At 56.8% G+C, this 20146-nt stretch overlaps 1 protein-coding gene across 2 annotated transcripts in view; it reads left to right on the top strand.

The window, feature by feature from the left end:
- The window catches only part of MGMT (O-6-methylguanine-DNA methyltransferase), a 292226-nt gene extending 283477 nt beyond the window's left edge, over positions 1 to 8749 (top strand). For both annotated transcript variants that reach the window (XM_028120023.2, XM_028120024.2), the window contains 2 exons: positions 802 to 941; positions 7345 to 8749. In XM_028120023.2, the coding sequence (XP_027975824.1) occupies positions 802 to 941; positions 7345 to 7575 (371 nt within the window). In that variant the 3' untranslated portion in view covers positions 7576 to 8749. The remainder of the gene's footprint in view (positions 1 to 801; positions 942 to 7344) is intronic.
- Positions 8750 to 20146: the final 11397 nt, after the last annotated feature.

Raw genomic sequence — 20146 nt, 5'->3', positions numbered from 1 at the left:
CCGCCCCCGGAGAGCTCGGGTGCCCCCACCATGGGGGATGCCGCTCCCTGTCCAGTGCTCCTGGACCCTGTGTTCCCGTTGGAAAGACAATAGGTATCGATTCACACCAGCCTCCTTCACAGCCTGGGAAGCTGCTCTAAGACCTGGAGGCTGAGGGAGAGAACGTCCTCGTGCGTTCACCTGTTCATTCCTGCAGTGGGATGAAGAGCAAATGCAATTTGATGTGGTTAGTCAATTAAAATGGGAATAAAGTTATTTTATTTTTGCTGCCCTGTTCATTACAGATGCCTGTAGCCAAGGTCACCGCCAGCCCCGTGAACCATGGTGTTTGGCATTCTGAGCCTGATCGCTGCTGGATGTGGGCAGCTGGCATAAAGTCAGAGCCCCACCCGGGGCTTCTTGTCCCTTCTGTGTCCCAGCTGAAGTTGGACATTAACCAGTGGCGTAAAAGGTTCTGAAGTCAGTAGGCAGGCAGGGCCTTCTGTGCTTAGTAATTGAGCTGCTTATGAACTGGCCCACACAGGTCCTGGAAGAGAGAGCATCGCATGATCCCACATGGAACCGGGGGAAGATGGGAGGAAGTTGCAGGTCTGGGTGCACAGCTGTGGGGTGCCTGCTAAGGGGCCAGCCCGCGTGGTGCCGGGGACATGCCGATGGGACCGTGCGTGAAGGCTGTGCTTTAATTGAGGGTAACACCTCTGTTTATGTGACGTGTTTTCTGTTTCGGGACTGGCAGCTCTTTACATCAGACCTGTGGGAGCCCTTTGTCCACATAACGTCATTCTGTGTTCTGCCCTTCAGATTCATTCACCGCACAGGTGTTGTGGAAGCTGCTGGAGGCTGTGAAATTTGGAGACACGGTTTCTTACCAGCAACTCGCAGCCCTGGCAGGCAACCCCAGAGCAGCGCGGGCAGTGGGTGGAGCGATGAGGAGCAATCCCGTAAGTTGCCGTCAGCATGATGTCAGCTTGGCCACAGTGGTGGGTGGGCCTTGGCCCTGCGTTCAGGGGCCGCGTGAGGTAAGCGTGTCCCCCAGGCAGCCAGAGCCACGCTGGGTGGGGAGGAGAGGAAGGGCTTGTGATGGCCCCCCCCAACTAAAGAGGCATGGGGGGCACTAGTAGGTCTGTGCCCCTGCCCCCCATCTTTGGTGAGGGTGATCAGGAAGTTTTCACACAAAAGCACCCCCCGCCATGCATGTTGGAACCACAGGAGCCCCTTGTCGGAGGCAGTACCAAGGAGGACAAAGCCTGGAGAAAGTGTCGAGTGGATGTTCATTCGTCCAGTAACTGGGTGTATGGGCTGCCTCGCAGGTGCCAGACACTCGTCTAGGGGCCAGGCCTACAGCCGGAAACAAAACAGACAGGCTGACGATGTGGAGCGTCGTTCTAGAAGACACATCCCGGGGTGCCTGACCCTTAGGGAGCCTGGAGATCTGACACCAGGGCCTGCACCTTGGGAACAGGAGTGATTCACCACATTTGGGCATGTCTTCCCCGGGGGATGGCTCCATCTCCAAGCCCTTTTGTGTCCTTGTCCCTCCTGTGCATCTGTGGTCGGATTTTGCTGAAAGGGAGATTCACTCAAGGCAAAGCCTGACTCTCCAGAGGATGGGCCTGTGTGGGGTGGCCGCACGCCTGTTGTCCCCAGGAGGACAGAGGCCACACCTACGCCTGGACGGCAGGCCGTCCTTTCTCAGAAAGCACGTCCACGTGAGTGGGGGAAGAGGCCATGGCATGGTGCCCCCGTCCACAGAGCAGCCAGGTTCACTGGGGGACCCTGCACAACCGAGTGAGACCCAGAATATTCCTTTTGTCGTTAGGTCCGCCAGTGCCCAGCCGGGGCCTGATAGCGCCTCAGTAACGATTTCCCCTGGAGCCGTGGGAGAGTCTCTGATGTGATAGAAGCCTGCCATCCTGTCAGGAGGAGGAAATAGGACCATCACATCCTGGGATAGGAAATTACTAGATCAGATAGACCTCACTTTTTTGAAAATTGCTGTAGCTTTGCTGTATGTTTTCATCCCTGTTCACTGGGGAGAGGCAGCGATCGTGCCCCCCGGCCAGATGCTGCTTGGTCCCAGCTGCCTGAGGGCAGAGCCCCAGCGTTTACAAGACTGCCTTGTTTTTGTCTAAGAAGCGACCCCGGCAGGTTCGTAGTGGATCGCACTGTCTTGTCCGTCTAATCTGGAGAGTTCTCTGCCGTATCGATATCCCAGACGGTCGGGAGCAGTGTGTGATGCGGACAACCGGTCCTGCCCTCCCCATGCCTCTCTGCGCCCCGAGTCCTCGGTGACGGTGGCTCGTGAGCCCGGCCACTGTTCTGTTTCGCAGTGGTTGTGTTTGCAGCACAGTGTCGCCCGCCATGTCCTCCAAGTAGTCCCCTCCACACGCTAAGGGCACAGGGCTTGCCGTGCATACGGCGTGATTCTGAATCAGATTCTAGAGTGATTTTTTTACGTTTCCCGCTGAGGTGTGAACCGCTGCGTTCCTTGGGAGGGCCCCCATCTTCTCCCAGGTGTTGAGCACCTTCGCCTGATAGAATGAAAGCTGGGACGCTGCGGGACGTGGCTGCATGTCACGCCTGTGAGAAGCACGCTCGTGGCTGATGGGGTTCGGCCTGGCCATCCGCGTCCCGCAGTCGCCGTGTCTGGGGCAAATTCTCCCTCGGTCCCAGGTCTTCGTCCCTCCTTCAGGCCAAGTGTCTACTCCTCATGCCCTTTGTGGAGAGTGGGTCACTCTGTTCGCTCCCAGAGGTGAGATTCGGGTCCCGCCGGTGCCCCCTGCCCCCCACGGGTGCACACCTTCCTCCTGTCTGGCACTCTGCAAACATGCGCTGCCGGGGGCGCACGGACGGCGGTGGCCCATCCCCTGCCTCGCATGCTGACAGCAGTTCCTCACTCTGTGCTGCGGAGACGCCGTCACTGTTCAGCGATCACGCTCGTGGCAATATTCAGAAGCATTTATTGTTCGGCAACCAGCACGACTCTCTCCTCCTGCTATTAATCTCTATGAATGTCTCTGTTCAAATATGGCCCCAGTCACGGAAATTTATAAAATCGGATCTCACAGGGCTTAAAACTCTAATGTCCGTAAAGTCCACATATTGACGTCCCTGTCTCGTACCCAAGTGGAGAAGGGCTGTGAGGACACCAGGCGGGAGGACCAGGCAGGCTCCCAGCCCCGCTTCCCGGCGCCCTCCTGTGCCCGCAGCCACCAGGCTGGAGGCGAGCCCTTGGGGCCCGTCCGGGGGTCTCTGTCGCTGGGCGCTGCACAGGACTTGTCCGGACCCCCGGCCTGAGGTGGTGGCAGAGGCCCTGGTAGCTGCAGGTGCCTCCCGAGCTTCAGCTCGGCCTCCCAGGGAGCCCCGCAGGCCCCCAAGGGCTCCCTTAAGGTTGATTCAACACCTCCTTGGTATGGACCACGGAGCATCCAAGAGGCAACCCAGGAATCTGGGGGAGAAAGGGGCCCTGGCCAGGGCCTGGAACACAACTGACGTGGCCGTCCCACATGGGTGCCCCCTTTCCTTGGCGCTGGCCACAGGAGGCCCGGCCGCACAGCCCACCGCCGCGCTCCAGCGCCGACCAAGCATCATGGAGACGCACTCGTGGATAATCTCTCTCTGTTCGGGCTGAATAGAGCAATTGTGCATTTCAGGAAGGAGAGTGAAAAATGAGTTTGGAATGTGGCAAAGCACCACGAAGCTGGTTGTGCATTAATTCCTTAGGTGGCTTGCAATGAACACGAGCACGTGCTGCTTCGCATTACAGCATTTGCCGTGGGCATGGGGTTCTCTTCCCCACCAGAGGAAGGGATGGCTGTCGCTGTGTGGGGGTCTGGTCCCATCCTCAGCACATGATTTTTCCAACTTTTCCACAAAGAACTAGCTATAGCGCCCAGGTGAGCCAGTTTGGCAGCCTTCCGGAAGGTGTGCGCTCCCACCCACCACGGAGGAGGGTCCGTTTCCTGGTAGATCAGAAGGAAGATGCCTCATGGGCGCCCCCCACAAAAGCACCCTTCCCTCCTCCTCAGACGGAATGTGCTAAATGCAGTTCAAAGGCAATCGATACATTGCACAGAGAGTTTCCCCACTTTTTTCTAAACAAACGCATTCCTGAGGAGTTAGTTTATTCACAGATTGCCATGAGCGTTAATGACCCCCCGAGTCTTGTTCTGCCAGTCACCCAGATGGCTGTTGATAAAGATTTAGCATCATGTTCTAAGTGTCAGGGCTGTCAGTGGGGCTGAACCATTTGACCAGAAGAAAAAAACGCACAGGGAACTATTGATTACAGCTTCTCCGTGTCACTTGCTCACCAGGATTTAGGTATTGATGAGGCCGCGAGTGAAAACAAGCTCTTTCCCTTGTGGGCTACTACCACAAGAACAAAGGCGAAGTTGGAAAAAAATATTCAGCCAGCTCCAGAATCAGAGGGATTCCGTTATTGATTGAAAGGCCCCTTCGTGTTATTTTTGTTGGAGACAAATCTATGGGTTTGGAAGTTTTATAGCATTTGAGAAAGGGTCTGTGTAAGTGATGGATTCACGTATTGGATGAATTAGATTTCACAGCATGAAGATTTCAATGCAGCTGTGATATCATGAGCTGCTTGGTTATTGATAAAAATTACATTTTATGCAGCATGGGGCATTAAAGGAGAGGGTATAAGAGGGTACGGATCCTTTGAAATGTCCTTAGGGCTCCAATAAATTTTGGCAGCTTTCGTTATTTTAGTAGTCTGAATCTGCCACAAAATTAACACAAACAGAAGCTGTGTTCCCCGTTTCTAGTAACGAAAACGGCGTGTCTTTGGTGAGTCTTGGGGGTAGGTGATGCAGATCTTCTTTCTGTTGAGCTGCGGACCCAGTCGAGGGAGACCGAGAAGCCCTCGCCCTCTGAGCCCCTGCAGGAGTGGCCCTTTTCTTCACAGGACCCTGGGGGCACGGCAGCCTTGTGTGAGTGCACCCAGAGGGGCAGGACGGGGGCCGGGCAACAAGTAGTCCCTGGTAAGTCCTGTTTCCCAGGGTGGGGTCTGCTGAGGAGCTGTGCCCTTCTTCCTGCCCCAGCTCCGTCTCCGGAGCTGGGCCTGCTCCTGCAGTTGTGCTCACTGGCCGTTCCGTTCTTGTGGAGCTGTGCTCTGCATGATGCTGAGCCTTCGGTGACTGACCCCCTGTGCTCCTTCAGCCCAGTCAAGATGGAGCCACTTAGGAATGAAGGCTGATTTACCCGGGACTCCTGGGCAGACCCTTTCCTCAGAGGCTTGAACTCTGCTGAGAACCCGCTGTACCTTCCATCCTCGGGAAGTCCCTCAGGTTCCAAGTAACTGCTTGTTGGGATCTTTAAGCAAAATGACCATTCATCTGCCAGAGCCCTGGGGGAACACCACGTGCACCCTTCTGTTTGGTGGCCCAGGCGTGGGGCCATCCCTGCTGTGCGGTGCTGCCCACGGAGGGAGCTCCACCACCTGAGACACACTCTTGTTCCCTCTGTACCTTTCATCCCTCTCCTTTCCTCCTGTGTTCTGGGCCAGGTACGAAATGGCTAAAGGACATCCGGGTATTAGCTTTAGTAGGAGAAAGGCTAAACTAGAGGTAATATGGCCCTGGTGGGCTTCCCAGGCATTGGCCTGGAATTAGACCCCCCTGTGCTGGTACCAGCCTGCTGACTACATCTGTGCTGTGGGGCAGACAGGTCCCCCCTGCAGGACCTCACAGGGTGCCTAGCTGGACATTCTCATCTCTTCCTCCCAGGATGGCTGATCAGTGCGTCTTCCTCCCCATGGGGGGTGGACAAGGCCAGGCACATCCCTCCTGACAGTAGGTGTCCTGCCATGCGGAAATCAAAAGCAAGGGCAAGGCTCACGGTGCCCACTCTCCACAGTGGACTCCATCCTGAGAACAGACACTGAGCAGGTCTGCCAATGGGTGTCCTTGGAGAGCCTGTCTGTAGAGCCCAGGCCATGGGAGGAAGACCGAGGCATTCCCCTGGGGGCCGCTGCTGAAAAGGAGCCTCCCACTTCTGGAGAGAGCAGAGGTCTCCTCCCCTGGCAGGCTTGGCTCCCAGGAGTGTGTTAGGTGGGATTGTTGGCCTGTGCGTGGCTGTGGGAATCATGTCCCACCCATGTGACCATGACCCCCACTGGAATCCAGCACCTGCAAGCCCGGGCATCCAGTCTTAGATGTGGAGTATGAGACACCCACAGGTCTGCACTGTGGCAGCTCCAGGCAAGGGCAGAATAACTTGCTGGGCGCTGGGGGAGGGTCCTATTGTCCTTGGGGCATTCAGTGTCCGCTAAGGAGACCTGCCTGCAGTTTGGGCCCTCCCCCTTTGGGGCTTCGGGCCGGCCCGTGCTTCCCCTGGACAGCAACTTGCTGAGCTGCCAGCAAGTTGGATTGGTGGGGTTTGGTGGAGGCCTGAGGTGCACAGAGCCCCGCCTGCATCTCTTTCCTGGTGACGCACGGCTGCCCCTGGTCCCAGCAGTGGGTTCTTTTAACCATCAGTTGGCTTCTCTTTGTAGGATTGTGTTTGGGTTTGTTTTCTTCGTAAGGTGACCTTGCTTTTAGTGAAGCCATTCTGTTGGCTAAGGCGAGCACCTAACCACCTGATTTATCTCCAGAGATGAGAGGCTATTTGAGGTGGGTGGAGGGGTGAGGGCGAGGGTGGCCCTGGGTCTGGAGTCCTGAGAGATGGTGGGGGGTGAGTGGTATCCAGAGGTGGGGTGGCCGCAGCAGTGGCCACTCAGGTGAGAACAAGTGAGGACAGGAGCTCCTCAGACTTGCCAGGAGGTATCCTGGGACTGACATCCCATGAAGCAGGGTCAGCAAACCTTTCCTATAAAGGGCCTGATGGTAAATAGTTTAGGCTCTCAAAGCAGCCACAGATAATGTGGCTGTGTTCCAACAAAACTTTATTTACAAAAACATGGGGACTGTAGCAGCCGGCAGCCCGTTTGCCAATGCCTTGTTTGAGTGCGGTCTTCCCTGAGGTTCCTGTCACTTCTCGAGATGTTTGACAATTTTGCATCCCATCCCGTAACTTGGAAATGTAATTTTGAACTTGGTAAGCATCCATTATCAATTTCTTACCAAAGGCAGTTTTCTCCCAGATCCTGGCATAAGGGGATTCTCTGGAATATGCCGTACATTTCCTTGGCACATTGTGTCACTCCTTGGGCCAGACCGAGACCCTCAGAGACCAAGGGACGTGCAGGGCTGGGACGGCCAACTGGGGGCCTGCACGTGGCTGAGCCCCTCTAGGTCAGTGGTGGTCAGGGGCCTTGCTCATGACGCCAAGAGACCTCGTTGGCCCGGCGCCCAGACTGATGGCGGCTGGCTCACTGTTTTCCAGGTGCCCATCCTCATCCCGTGCCACCGAGTGGTCTGCAGCAGCGGAGCCGTGGGCAACTACTCTGGAGGACTGGCCACAAAGGAGTGGCTGCTGGCCCATGAAGGCCGCCTGCCGGGAAAGCCAACCTCTCCCGGGGAGGGGCCCATCCGGCTGCAACTGGGCGCAGGGCGCAGGGCGGCCCCCAGCCGGCTGGCCGGGATTGCGTACGTGCAGGAGTCGGCGTGTGAGTGAGGCTGGAAGTGGCGATGTGGTGGCACCGCTGTATTAAAAGAGCTGGACGTGTCCTGAGGGATGTGGCGCGTGTGTTCTCTCTCGTTTTTACATTTCACAGCAGAGCGAGTTCGGGAGACCGGCCCTTGTTCGTACAGTTAGTATCCTCACCCTGCTCATCTGTCTCCAACGTCTGTCGGGCCAGGGCATCGACTGTCCCGAAAGGCAGGCGCACCACGCCCCGGCCCCCGCACAGGCCTGTCACAGTCCGCGGCCGCGTGTGTCCCTGAGAAGCTGGCGCCCCGGCCCGCACCCCGGCTCCCCGTCCTCTCAGCCCTTGAGGCTGCCGGCCAGTGTTTTCCACTCACACCTTCCCTGAAGGCGAGGGGCCACCTGGAAATGGTGCTCACAGAGGTTTTCCAGCTTTGCTTTTCTTACCGCCAGAAAAGCTAGTGCAGGAAGCGTCCGTTTTGCGTTGCGTCTGCCGAATAGAAAAGAACCACCCGCCAGAGCGAGTTGGGAAAACAAATAGCTCTTTGAGGTGGGTTTGGTCGCAGTGGCTCCTTTATGGGGGTCTTGCCTCAGGCCCCGGCTCTCTCCCGACACCGTTGACCTTCGTGTGCCCGGAACAGAAGGTGACGAGGCTTGCCGACCTCTCCTCCCTGGCACCCCAAGACCGAGCCTGGAAGTCAGAGGTCACACAAGAAGGTGGGTCAGCTCCTTTCCCCGGGGGCAGTCCAGAGTATTTCCAGCATCCACCACAGACGTCGGTCTGACACTTCATTATCCTGTTGTCATGTTAGCTTTATAATTAACTCTATCTGAAAAGCTACAAGGGGAACTCGTAGCTATGCATGCGGATAAATAAAATAGAGCCTACGATCTGTGGAGAAAATAAACCGCACCCCGCTGTGCAGTAGAAAGCTGTTTTTGCCAGGGGTTCCTGTGACAATGGAAACCACAGCCGCGGAACTTAGGTGGTTTGTACATGTCGCTGAACGCCGGGGCAGACATACAGCCTGTGATGGGCACAGTTTGGGTGTGTTTTGTATTTCATGTTAACACCTATAAAAGAACAAGTATCTAATGTAAACTGACTTCTAGCTTTTCTCACCAGTTTGCAGTTTAATATGTCCTTTTATCACAACAAAATTGTGCATTTTCCCCCTCAAAAATAAAGTGCTATGACCATTAATGCGTTATCTTCTGATTTCGCTCCTTCTCCGTGCTTCTGCCTTGGAGCATGCCGTTCTGCTCCCACAGTGACCTGTGTGGAGGTCTGACTTCTGGACAGACCCCTGAGCCGCATTGCTACATCGAGCCTGTCAGCAAGCTTCGAGAACTGTAAGCACGGTCTCTTGGCGTCTCCATGGGAGAGCAGAGGGGCTCGTTCCTGGGTTTCTGATGTGTTGGGAAGACGAGTGTGGATCTGGGGCACACTTTGCGTTGGGGGGCTGAGGAGGTGGTTGTGTTGTAAATCCCGTAAGGAAAACCCTTTTCTCCAGGAACTGACGGTCACCGAGAAACATGATCACGCCCTGCCGTTCTGCTCTGCCCTGAGCAGAACAGAAAACTGGTTCTCAAAGGCAGGTTCTCCTTGTGGGCCTGGGTGTGGATTTCGTCTGAGTGCTTTCCAATAGAGGGCACCATAGCAGTGCTCTAGGGCTGTGGTTGGGAGACCCCCAGCCACCACTGTCTGTCTAAGGATGGATTTGAGAGTGGGGACAGGGTGGAGCTCTCCGAGCGGCTCTTTGACAGTCCCAGGGAGCATGAGGTGCCATCAACACTGCTAGCAGACCCTGGTGACGCTCCACATATCCCGTGCCATCCGCAAGCTGGGCACACAGGCCACCTCCTGGGCCGGGAAAGCACAGGTCCCTTACATGCCACGTGTCTCCCACTGCCATCTCCAGATCCCCAGGTGGGCTCCGAGGGAGGGCCCGGGGCGGGACAGCCACCCGCGCACAGCCTGCAAGGGGCCAGCCCCCGGCGGGGCTCAGCCACGTGCAGTGGGAGGTGACCCTGCGGCTCCGCGTGGCCCAGCACCGCCTGTTTGGGTAGTACACAACTGTGCTCTGTTTGTTTCCCAGGGCTTCCTAGGCCCTGTCAGAACAGGCTTGATATATGCCCCGAGGTTCCCGCTGAGAGAGGCAGCAGCCGGGCTCTAGCCGGCGCGGCCATGTACCACTCCAAGGACAAGCTCTGCAGAGGACGACATGAAAAGCCAGTGCCGGTCGCCTAGAGCCACCGCTGCTCAGGGTTGCAGCGCCATTCATGGAAATAAAGAGGAAAAGGAAAGGCACAAAGAAATACAAAAATATTTTCCAAATAAAAAGAAATGTTGAGACAAGAAAGCTGTGTTCTTCGGCCTCAGCCCCGGGTCCCCCGCACCGATTGGTTTCCCCTAACATGCAGCACGGGGGGCTTTGAACACTGACACGGAGACCCGCGCGCGCGGGACCACTGGCTCCGCACAGCAGCTTGGCCGGTGTGCACTGTCCTCCCCCGTTTCCAGAGACCGAGGTAATGAGAGATGCAGAGACAGTATTTGTGTTTGCAAAACCATGCGTCCATGATGCAGATGCCCTCGGCCAGGCAGGAGCCCAGGGTTACAAAGGGTGGCTGTGTTCTTCTCCAGTCCCTTTTCCCACGTGGAGCAGAAGCATCAGGGAAGCCCACCCTCGTCCTCCGTATCCTGTGGCTGCATCGAGGGACCAAGTACCAGCACCAGTCTGCCTTCTGTCCGCCCAAAGAAGAAACACCGCAGTGTCTTGTAAGAGCAGGGGCTGGATGGGGGGGGGGGGGGGGCGGGGGGAAGGGGGGGCCGTGGCAGAAGGCTCCGGAGGAGGTATGGGATTGGCTTCTTGCAGTTCTAGATACAAGGGGTGCGGGCAGGGCGCATTCAGGAGGCAAGGAGGCTCACCTTTCAGGTAACCTACCTGGGACTTCTAGTTCCTACCCAGCAGATGCATTTACAGAACAACCCATGTGTGTCTCAGTCATTTGCCAGAGAGGGAAGTCCTTTCTTCCCGAATGTTTTTGGGTGCACGTTTTCTTCCAAGTCTCCCTGCACACCGTGTGCTCACCCAGAATCTCCTCTTTCGAGTGGCCAGGCCTGTCCAGTGCAGGTGTGTTTATACTGAAACCATTTTTGTTTCTTAACCCATTCGTGAGCAACAGCGTTATCCCAGAACTCACTTCCTTTAAAATTGTGATATGAGAATAAAACTCTGACAAAGAGGTTGCTTAAAAACCTAAATGGTGGCTCAATCCCACGGGAGCCCTGTGGGGTTTGTGTGCCGTCTCCAGGGGACTTGTCCTCCCTGCGGTGGCCCTGGTGGGGCTGACAGGCTCTGGTGGCCATGTCTCCTCCCGCTCAGCATCCGCGTGCCCCACCTAGGCGGCTGGCGCCCACAGCTGAGACCACAGACAGCAGTGCCAGCTCAAGCCTCGGCCACCCTGGGAGCAGGCAGGATGTCACAGCTGAATCAACGTGAAGATCGTTCACTTTAGAGCTTGCCAAAGATCTTAGTGCGATTCCGGTTTTAAGCCTCATATAGGAGGACTCTGAAGTGATAATGACTTAATGTGGGACACACAGGAAAAAGTATTTTACTCAGAAGATTGCCCCACGAGACCAGGAAACTGAGCCTTGCTCTGTGGTCCGAGCACCAGGATGTGTTTGGGAATCCGAGTGCGTTGTTTGGGTGTGTTTTCTTGCTGCCGTCCCGGCGGTGGGGTCATGGAGAGAGGGCAGTGGGGGGCCCTCGGTGGGGATTCCGCTTTGTTTGGCCTCCCTCAGCCCATGCATGTTTTTTTTCTTTTTTGTTCACTAGCATTTGATTGAGAGTTCATGTTTAGGAAGCTGAAGCCCACATCAATTTTGCCTGTTATCAGTTTGAAAGACGTTGAGATTTAAACGGAGTTCTGCCATGCAGCCCCTGTCTGTCCTTCTGTTTGTCTGTCTGGAAGAAAGGGGGTGGCAGTGGAAAGCCGGGCCCGGAGCCTGGAGAAACTGCAGGTCCCGACGTGTCTCTAAGCGGCTGAGGGCAGCTGGGCAGAGAGCTTGGACCCCGTGGCTCCAGCTGCCGACAGATGAGCGTGTCTGGCCTCCATCAGCCGGTCGGCTCCATAGGGTGTGTGCTGGGCGGGTGGGGGGTGAGGCCTAGGGCAAGGGCCTGGACAGCGTGGCGCGGCTGGACGCAGAGCCCAGCCTGATGGCGCCCGGACTGATGAAAGGACGTCATTAACAAGTCTTTAAAGTTTTCTCCATGTTTTTTCATCGAGAAGAGCCACAAGAGAAAAGTTCTGCACAGACACTAGTTAAGATTGATCATGGAAAATGCGGCGCCGGTGTTGTAGGGCACCTTCAAAGAGCCTCGCACTCGACACCGTGTTTTGAGCCGCCTTCCTGGGTTACTGGTGAGTGGAGCTCGTTTGTGGGTGCTCAAACGGAGCAGGTGGCCCCATGTCTGAGGACGTGAGGAGGCGCTTCAGGTGGTCGTTGTCCTGAACTCTGGTGCGGAGGAAGGGGAGAATCTGCTGCTCCTGGGGCTGAAATTATTCTGCTGGCTGCCGGGTATCCCGCTGGAGCGGCTTCTTGTCCATGCGCGGTTCTCCCCGAGAGGCACCGTTCCTGGGCGAGGGACAAAGCAGAGGGGCCGGGGACTTGGTCCCATTTCGTTCCTTGCCTCTCAGCGGCTGAGTCATCCCCCAGCAGGCACACACACACCTGAGGCTTTTCTTAAGTCTTCCTGCTACACATCACTTTGGTTTGGTTCCCAAACACGAGCAACATGTTTGCTTCCAGATTGGTTTGTTGACCTAAATTAAGAAAAACCCAGCTGGAGAAAATATCAGTGTCCAAACATTAAGCAACATGTGATATTGTGCAAAAAGTCTTGCTTTTGCGTGTTTTGATTGCCGTAGCTGCGAGCAGGAGTAGACACATGTGAGCATCTTGGCAGGAACGCAGGAGCAGGTACGCGGCGCCGAGCAGCGCGCTCCAGCAGGCCACTGGGGCCCCGGGCCCTGTGGGAAAGCTCTGCAGCCCGGGGCCCTCCCCAGCCCCCAGCCGTGCCTCTGAGGAGCCTGCAGAGGGGCCTGCATCTGGGGGACCCACTTCGGAGCAGCGCCTCCCAAGAAGGAAAGGCCAGCCCCGGTCGTCTTTGGGGATTCAATCAGTCGAGGGCCCGAGAAAGTAGGGTGGGGAACACTGACCACCCTCACCGCTCACTTTAGAACCACACAAGGTGCATATTATGCCCGGCATGGTCCACCGGAGGCTGTGTGGCTGAGCTGAGCTCCCAGCACGTTTTGATTCCATCCTTGTGAATGGGTTTCTTCGGGGAGTAAGACAGCCCCCTGGCAGAGTTAAATTCTGTGAAAGCTTGGAGATCCTTCCAGATAAAAGATACTGCATAAATGTACAGTCCTGCTCCTGAGCAGAAGTCCTCAGTGCCACATGGAGGACAAGAACCCAGCAGCTCCCTCAGTGCCGGTCCAGATAGAAGATGCTCGACTGGGGCCCGGCACATTCTCAGGATGCTTTCTTCGGAGGCCCTGGTTCCTCTTGATTCCCAAGAAGGGGGATTAAAAATACTCCCAAGAGAAACCTCTGTGTGAGGGGCTGAGTCTGGGCAGAGCCCTCACCGTTGTTGCTGCCATGTTGACCCCACTGGAGAGTCCTTCCTGGATGTCTCCTGGGCCTCCGTGCAGTCAGCCCTCCCGAGCACTGCCCCCTATGAGGGGGGGTGGGGCGTCTGTGTCGTCATGCTCACACTCCCCGGGAGCCCATCTGTGGCTACTGCACAGCAGGGAGCCACACCTGGCTCTTCCGCCTGTTCTCACGGCTCCGGGACCCTTCTTTCCTCCTCTTTTCCCTCGGGTACTACTGAGTCCTTGTCACACTGTCACTGTGCTCAGCTGTGGGTCTGGACCACGTGGAAGGGGTCCCGGCTGTATGTCCCTGGATGCAGCCCACAGCTCCCAGCACCTCCCAGGCAGCCCTTCTCCACCAGAAGGAGGTGGTGTCGTCCCTGTTGCGTTGTCACCAGCACGCGTCGAGAGTGGGGTCCGAGCACGGTGAAGGATGAGGGCAGGAGCGTTAGCCCAGGAGCAGCCTGTGAGCAGGGAAGAGGGCTGTGGCTTGCAGCATCTAAACCCGAACACCTGCCATTTGGATGCACCAACCTGGGGAGCCCACCCCTTTGCTACACTCAAAATCAAACCTAGTTTGGTTAGGTATTCCTAAAATGTTCTCTTCCTAGGAGTTTTGCTGTATCCGGAATCTCTCTCATGTGGTGTTCTGCACCACAATTTCAACCATTTTTCATGGGAAAAGGGCCTCGTGGCTTCCTAGACTTTGGCTGTGACCCTCCCACCCTGGGCAGCCTCTCCAAATGACCCATCAAATATACAGGACAGCTCAGGTCTGGGCTCACAGGTTACCTCACCCAAGGCCCTTGCCAAAGGTGGCAGAGCCATGGCCATGACCACACCTCACCACATTGTCCATCCGACTGGCCATGTCAGAGTCTCTGGGTAGGGATGAGGTGGATGGAAGAGAAGCCATGAGGCAGACATGGATCCTTCTAGAACATTCTGGAGCCAGATCCCATAAGGCCAGTAGAAGAGCCGTTGGCTGGGAGCCAGCCCTGCCAACTCCTGGGAGTTGATCTGGTCATGGAATGAAGAGGCCCACGGTTCCCTGCACCCAGGTACACAGATAGCCTCCCACTTTGGGGCAGGAGGGCCATGCCTTCCCAAGATCCTGTTCCACTGTAGGTGGTCCTCAGAGCCACTAAGCCCCACCCTGGTGGGTCACTGTCCATCTCCTGGGGCCCCTACAGCAGGCTTTGGTTCCTCCCTCAGGAACCATGTGGAGAGCAAGGAGCCATCTCATGCACAGGGGCCTGTGGGATGATGTTCCCACCTCCTGAAGCCTTCTCCTCCCTAGCCGAGGCCCTCCCTCCTTGCGGTCACCATCCTCCAGCCATGCCTCAGAGCATCTGAGCCTGGCCAAGGCTATACCCAGGGCAGAGAGTGGTCCCAGCGTGACCTGGCCCCCAACCCCATGCCTCCAGAGGTCATGGAGCCCCAGTCCCTGCCTTGGCTCTGTCCGCTGACCCTATGACCGCATTCAGACACACTGCCTCCACCTCTCTGTCAGGATGGGTGGCAGTGTCTGCAGATGTTCATGGTGATCTTGAACTGGAAATACAGATTGGAGGGCTCTGTGATTCAGCTCACTCAAGGAGGGCTCTCCCAAAGGACCGCAGCCTGCATTTCTCAGGGCCCCTCCTGGCCACTGGAGGAGGGGGCCGAGTTCCGGATGGCATGCAGATGGTGCAACTTCTCTACTCTCACTAGGAAAGGGCTGCCGCAGCCTGGCTCACAAGGAAGTGTGGGCATCAGGACGCAAGGAGGCAGCCCACACACACCGTCATTCCCTGGGCTCCCACGCACATGGACACAAGGCAGGTAAGGGGCAGCAGGGAGCCCAGTGAGGGGAAAGGCCAGGGTGGGCACAGGGAGGAGCAGGGACCTCAAGCCAGCTCTGTTCTGCAGGCTTCTGGTCACCCCTTAGTGGCTGGACTTAGTCCAGGACTGACCCTCGGTAGCAGGTCCAGATTTTCTAAGGACACTAGCCCGGGATCTCCTTCCTGATTCAAGGATCTCAGATCTGAGTGACCATGTGCTTGGCCAGCCCCCTGGGGACACTGCCACTAGACATGGGTCTGCCCTCGCCAAAGCGCTTCCCCAGCCAGGTGCAGAAGCCAGCGCCAAGCCTGTGGCACTTGCCCGAGACACCAGGGCATCCCCTGTGCCATCTCCACGGTAGGACCCTTCAGCTCAGGCCGTCAGCCGTGGACTGGTCATCAGGTAGTGAGTCTGGAACATTCAGAGGGCAGGGAGTGTCACTGGCAGCTCACTGGACACCGGCAAAACTGGTGCTGAGCCCAGTGGGAGGAAGCAGACAGTGCAGCCGGCCTGGGAGAGGTCAGGACTGGCCGCCCCACCAAGGGGCAGCCTCTTTCAGCCCCTTTTACTGCTCTCCTCCAGGAGGGGGTGCAGCTCTTCCTCTCTACCTTCCTTCTCGTGGCTGTGCCCAGCTCTTGACCGAGGCCCATCCTGTCAGGACGTGTCTGCTGGGATACTGCCTCCCTCCTGGTGTGTGTTTGCATCTTTCCCTGACTCCTGGAAAACGCCTCGTCCCACCCCCTGAGGAGGCAATGTCGTGGACCCAGAGGGTGAGGGGCCCTGGCCGCACCTCCCTCTGTGCATTGCACCAGTGCTCTGGGCTCCGGGGCGTAAACCAGCCCACCAGGGAGGTGCTGGCCGCATGCAGCATTCAGATGGGGCCGCTCATGAGCACGGCCTCCCCAGAACCTACAGGCCAGCACCGGCCAGGCCACCCTGCACCCCACTGCCTCTCAGACTTCAGTGGAGCTCTTGGGTGTGCTCAGCCACAGACTTCAAGCACTCGGCTCCCAGCTTTCTCCTCAAGGCCGACTCCCATAACTGTCACCCGTTGCCACTCGACCCCTCCTCACACCTTCAAGGCTAGCTGCTAACACCTCCGTCCCCTCGGCCCCTTCTCCTGGGAGGTGGGGTCCCTCACTTCAGAAAGCTCTGGCCTCTGGCCAGCCCAGGGAGGCCTCCTGAACACCCACCAGGATGGCCAGCCCACCACTGTTGTCGTTTCGCTGAGGATTACTTGTCAGTCAGTCTGCTCTTGGGCTACGCAGTGCTCCTGGGGACAGTGAGGCCTTATCCCTGCACGCCTCCCCGGAGAGCCCTTTCTGGCACAGACCCCCCATTTCCTGCCTGCTCCCCAACCTTCCTCAAGTCCATCAGACCCCTGAGCCCATATTCTGTGTGCGGTAGAGGCCGGCTGTACCTTGAATGCCACTCTCAGTCCTGTAGATGGACTCAGGCCCAATGGCTTCCAGGGCTGGTCTAAGGCTACAGGCAAGTGCGTGGCAGAGCCAGAATTGGGGACTTTCGGGTGTCCCGCTGCCAAGTGAGAGCAGGTCCAGGGAAGGGGTGGCCAGAGCCCAGCCGGACGCCAGCAGTTCCTCAGGGGAGGAGTCTGCCCAACAAGGCTCAGCTTGGAGAGCGTGTCCTGTGCCTACGGGGATCTCTGAGAGCTCTTCAAGGCACGGAGAAGTAAAGGCAGTCGGAACAGAGTCGTCTGTCCAGAGAAGCATGAGTGACCGAGGATGGTCACTATTAGAAAGGGGTCAGCCAGATGGTCCATCAGTAAGGGACGGGCTTAAATCAGCTGGAGCACTGAGGAGTGCTGCGCAGCATCGGCCGCGGGCCCTTCTCCCGGACAGGGCCGTCCCTGTGGCGTAGGGGAGAGAAGGTACAGGATGCCAGAGTGGAAGGGGCTGCTGTGTGTGATGGCTGTCTCTGGGGTGGGGTTACCTTCTCCCCTACACCACACTGCCCTGCCACTCCTGAGTGGGAGGACGCGCTATTTCTGGGAAGGAAGGGAGAGAGAGAAGCCATCCTCAGCTTTTCAGAAAGAAAACTCCAAGGGCATGGTATCCATGCGGTTCCCGCGTGGGGCTGTGGGCACCCACCTCTGGGACCCCTCACCTCCCTGGGAATGTCGGGAACCCACGTTGAGACCCCGTGGGAGGGATTTGGGTCCGGGCCCCAACGTGGTAGAGACAGGCTGGCAGAGGCCCCTGTGTTCCTCAGAAGGTAGGTTCTCCGTTTGAAGAGGCTGTTCCCTAGGAAGTTTCCAGGGGAGGTATCTATTTTTGTTTGCTTTCTTAGGAGAATCACAGGCTCCGAAGAGAAGTGACGTTTGAAGTGGCTGGTTCGTTGTCACTGACCCAAGGGCAAAAGGGGTGGGTACAGCGATGCCACGCCAGCTCCCATAGGCTGTGCTTAGGGGACGGTCACAGTTCTGACAGGATGGCCAGAGTCCATGATGCGGACGGAGCAGGTGTCTGTCCCCAGCCCAAAAGAACGAGAGCACCTAAACGGGCTGTCTTCCTTATGGTTTTAATGGTCTGACTGACGTGCGTTCCGCAGTCAAGGAGCACGTCACAGGGCGGGGACCCTTGAGAGGAGGGTTACTGTCTCCCCACCAGCTTTCGTGGCTCGAGTCAGGCCTCCCACACTGGCAGAGTGGGTGTGGGTGCGCTGCAGGAGCGGGAGGGGCCCAGGCTGGGTGCACTTCATTCACGTGCGCTGTGAATTACTTACCTGCTCTTCCACCCTGTCTCCTGCAGCTGTGCCAACTCCCCCAAGCACCTGGCTCGGGGGGGGTGGGTGCCTTTCTCGCCGGCACCAGCCCCGCGGTGCGGCCCAGGGGCCTTGCAGCTGGACACCAGCCCCTCCGTGCTGCACAGTTGCACAGCCAGGCACGTGCTTCAGGAAATGGGGAGAAGCTGTTTTCTTGTGCACGGTTCCTGAAGATTCTGCCTCATCCATACCACTAGTGTTACTGTTAGAGTTTGGCCTTCGAATTCCAGAGTGGCAGAAAATGTGTTTGGTAGGCAATTCAGAAATCACCGCCCAGCATCATTTAGTTCCCCACTGGTTTTTGAAAACAGCCATAGGCGAATGTTAATATAAAACCCTGGCTGTCAGGAGCTGGTCCTGGTACCATGTGGGGCTGGCCGGGGTGCCGGGGTTCCGGGTCCTGGCCAGAGCCCCTCATGTTTCTCCCACCACCTCCACAGGGCACGGGACAGGTCCTGGGCAACTGCACACAGCCATGGCGACCCCGTGGGCAGCCTCAGGGGCCTGGCCCAGGTCGGGGCCTCCTCCGGGGCATTTGTGTGCAGACACCTCAAGGCCAGGGAGGACGGGGTCTCAAGCAAGGCACCATCTGAGCTGGGCAGGGGGCCAGTGCCCAAGGTCCCGAAGCCAAGAACGCATCAGAGGATACGGTGACAGTGCAGACGTTGGGACAGAACAGCCAGAATCCCATTTTATCAAGGTTATTCAATGAGGTTATGAGGCATTTTTTCCTATTCTTCCTCAATGCTTTTTATGAAGAGGGAAGCTTTCAGTTGTAGAAGATATTAAAGGCAGAGATAGGCTAGCCTCATTTGCTTCCTATCGCCTTGAATTCTGCAGCTTTTTTTGGGAACAAAGGTGCAGCCGGAGCAGTGGCTGAGGGCCACGGGGTTCGCATCCCAGCCCACCCACCGCCTGACCCTGCCTGTGGACCACAGGGTGGCCCCATCTCCAGCTCCAGGTGAGAGAGAGGTGGGCAGCGTAGTACCTGGCAGGTTCAGTTCCAAATTTTGTCACTTTGTTGGATAAACTATACATAATTTTATAACAGAAATCATGTTATATGTAACACAGACGAAGTTACTTGAGATCTGTAGTAACCCTGAGAAAAGCTAGCTACTGCAGGTCTCTGGGAATTGCTGATCCTGTTCCCTTTCTCTCTCCCCAAGAAAAGAGGAGAGTTAGAATGCTCTCCTTACCCGTCTGACTCCAGAATACTCACACATTCCGTGTTCTTCATATGCCACGGGATCCCCCATCCCGGGGGTTGGAAGCTCAGTTCTTTCCTGCCTGTCACCCCTGAAGAGAGCAGAGCCACCTGCTACCTCCCGGGCGATGGGTTGGGGCGTGTGGTCATTATTTGGAAGGCCAGCTGTGTCCTCCGGCTCTAGGTTTGGAGTCACCCAGTTCCCAAACAGACACACATCTGGGCCTCCACATGACTCTGACCCAAGGCTTAGGACGGCACATGGTGCAGCAGGATGGCGTCCCCTGTGAGCACGCAGTGGAGAGCGCCCTGCACGCAGCCATGCTCCCCTGCCGGTGAGGCATCCAACTCCCGCTTCATCTCCGGAACAGGACACCTCATGCAGAGCTGAGAACACGCATCTATTTAAATCTGCCTTTTCTTCGAGATGCAGAATGACACGTCTACATATTACAACACCAAGAGGTATGTAGCTGTCGGTTCTCTTCCATGCAAACATCTAACTTCTGCGCCAGGAAGCAATGTGACAGGTATTCTGTAGTTTCAAGCAAATTGGTCTCAGATGTAGATGAACAGCTTTTCTCAGGAAAGGATGGAAACTTGTCGTGTGCTTGGCCGGAGCCAGCCGGGGTGTCACAGGTCCGCGTCTTGCTGACCGTGGGCCCCTCCTGCCCCTCCGCCCCCCACCTCCCCCTGCAGCCCACGAGGGTTTTTCGGAGCCTCCACTCCCAGCACAGAGCCTCTGGCTTGACTCAGCCTCTGTCCGTCATGCTGGTTGTGAACTCGGGCTGCCGTGGTCCCCGGGGCTGCATGCTGGGGGGACAGTGCCGTGCTGGAACTTTCTCTCGAAGCCCCTCAAGCTGGGAACCTTTGTCCTGCGGTGCTAGGGCAAGTTGACAATAATGCTCAGACATTACATAGGCATATACGTCTATATTATATCTTTGTTGTTTTTAAACAGAGTGTCTGTAGAGCAGGGTGCTACGGTGATTGTCTCAGCATGCCAGAATCACGCATGGTTGTACCTCCTGTTCTGTGTTTATCTGTGTATTCCAAATTTTTGCAATGGAAATGTGCTGTGTTTCCGATTCTAAAAACAATGTATTTACATGGTGAAGAAGG

The sequence above is a fragment of the Eumetopias jubatus genome, unplaced genomic scaffold (genome assembly GCF_037043125.1).
Source record: "Eumetopias jubatus isolate StellerSeaLion01/CBP00866 unplaced genomic scaffold, mEumJub1_p1.0 scaffold_17, whole genome shotgun sequence".
NCBI classification, from domain to species: Eukaryota; Metazoa; Chordata; class Mammalia; order Carnivora; family Otariidae; genus Eumetopias; species Eumetopias jubatus.
The sequence above is the reverse complement of the archived record's forward strand: the minus strand, read 5'-3'. Positions and strand labels throughout refer to the sequence as shown.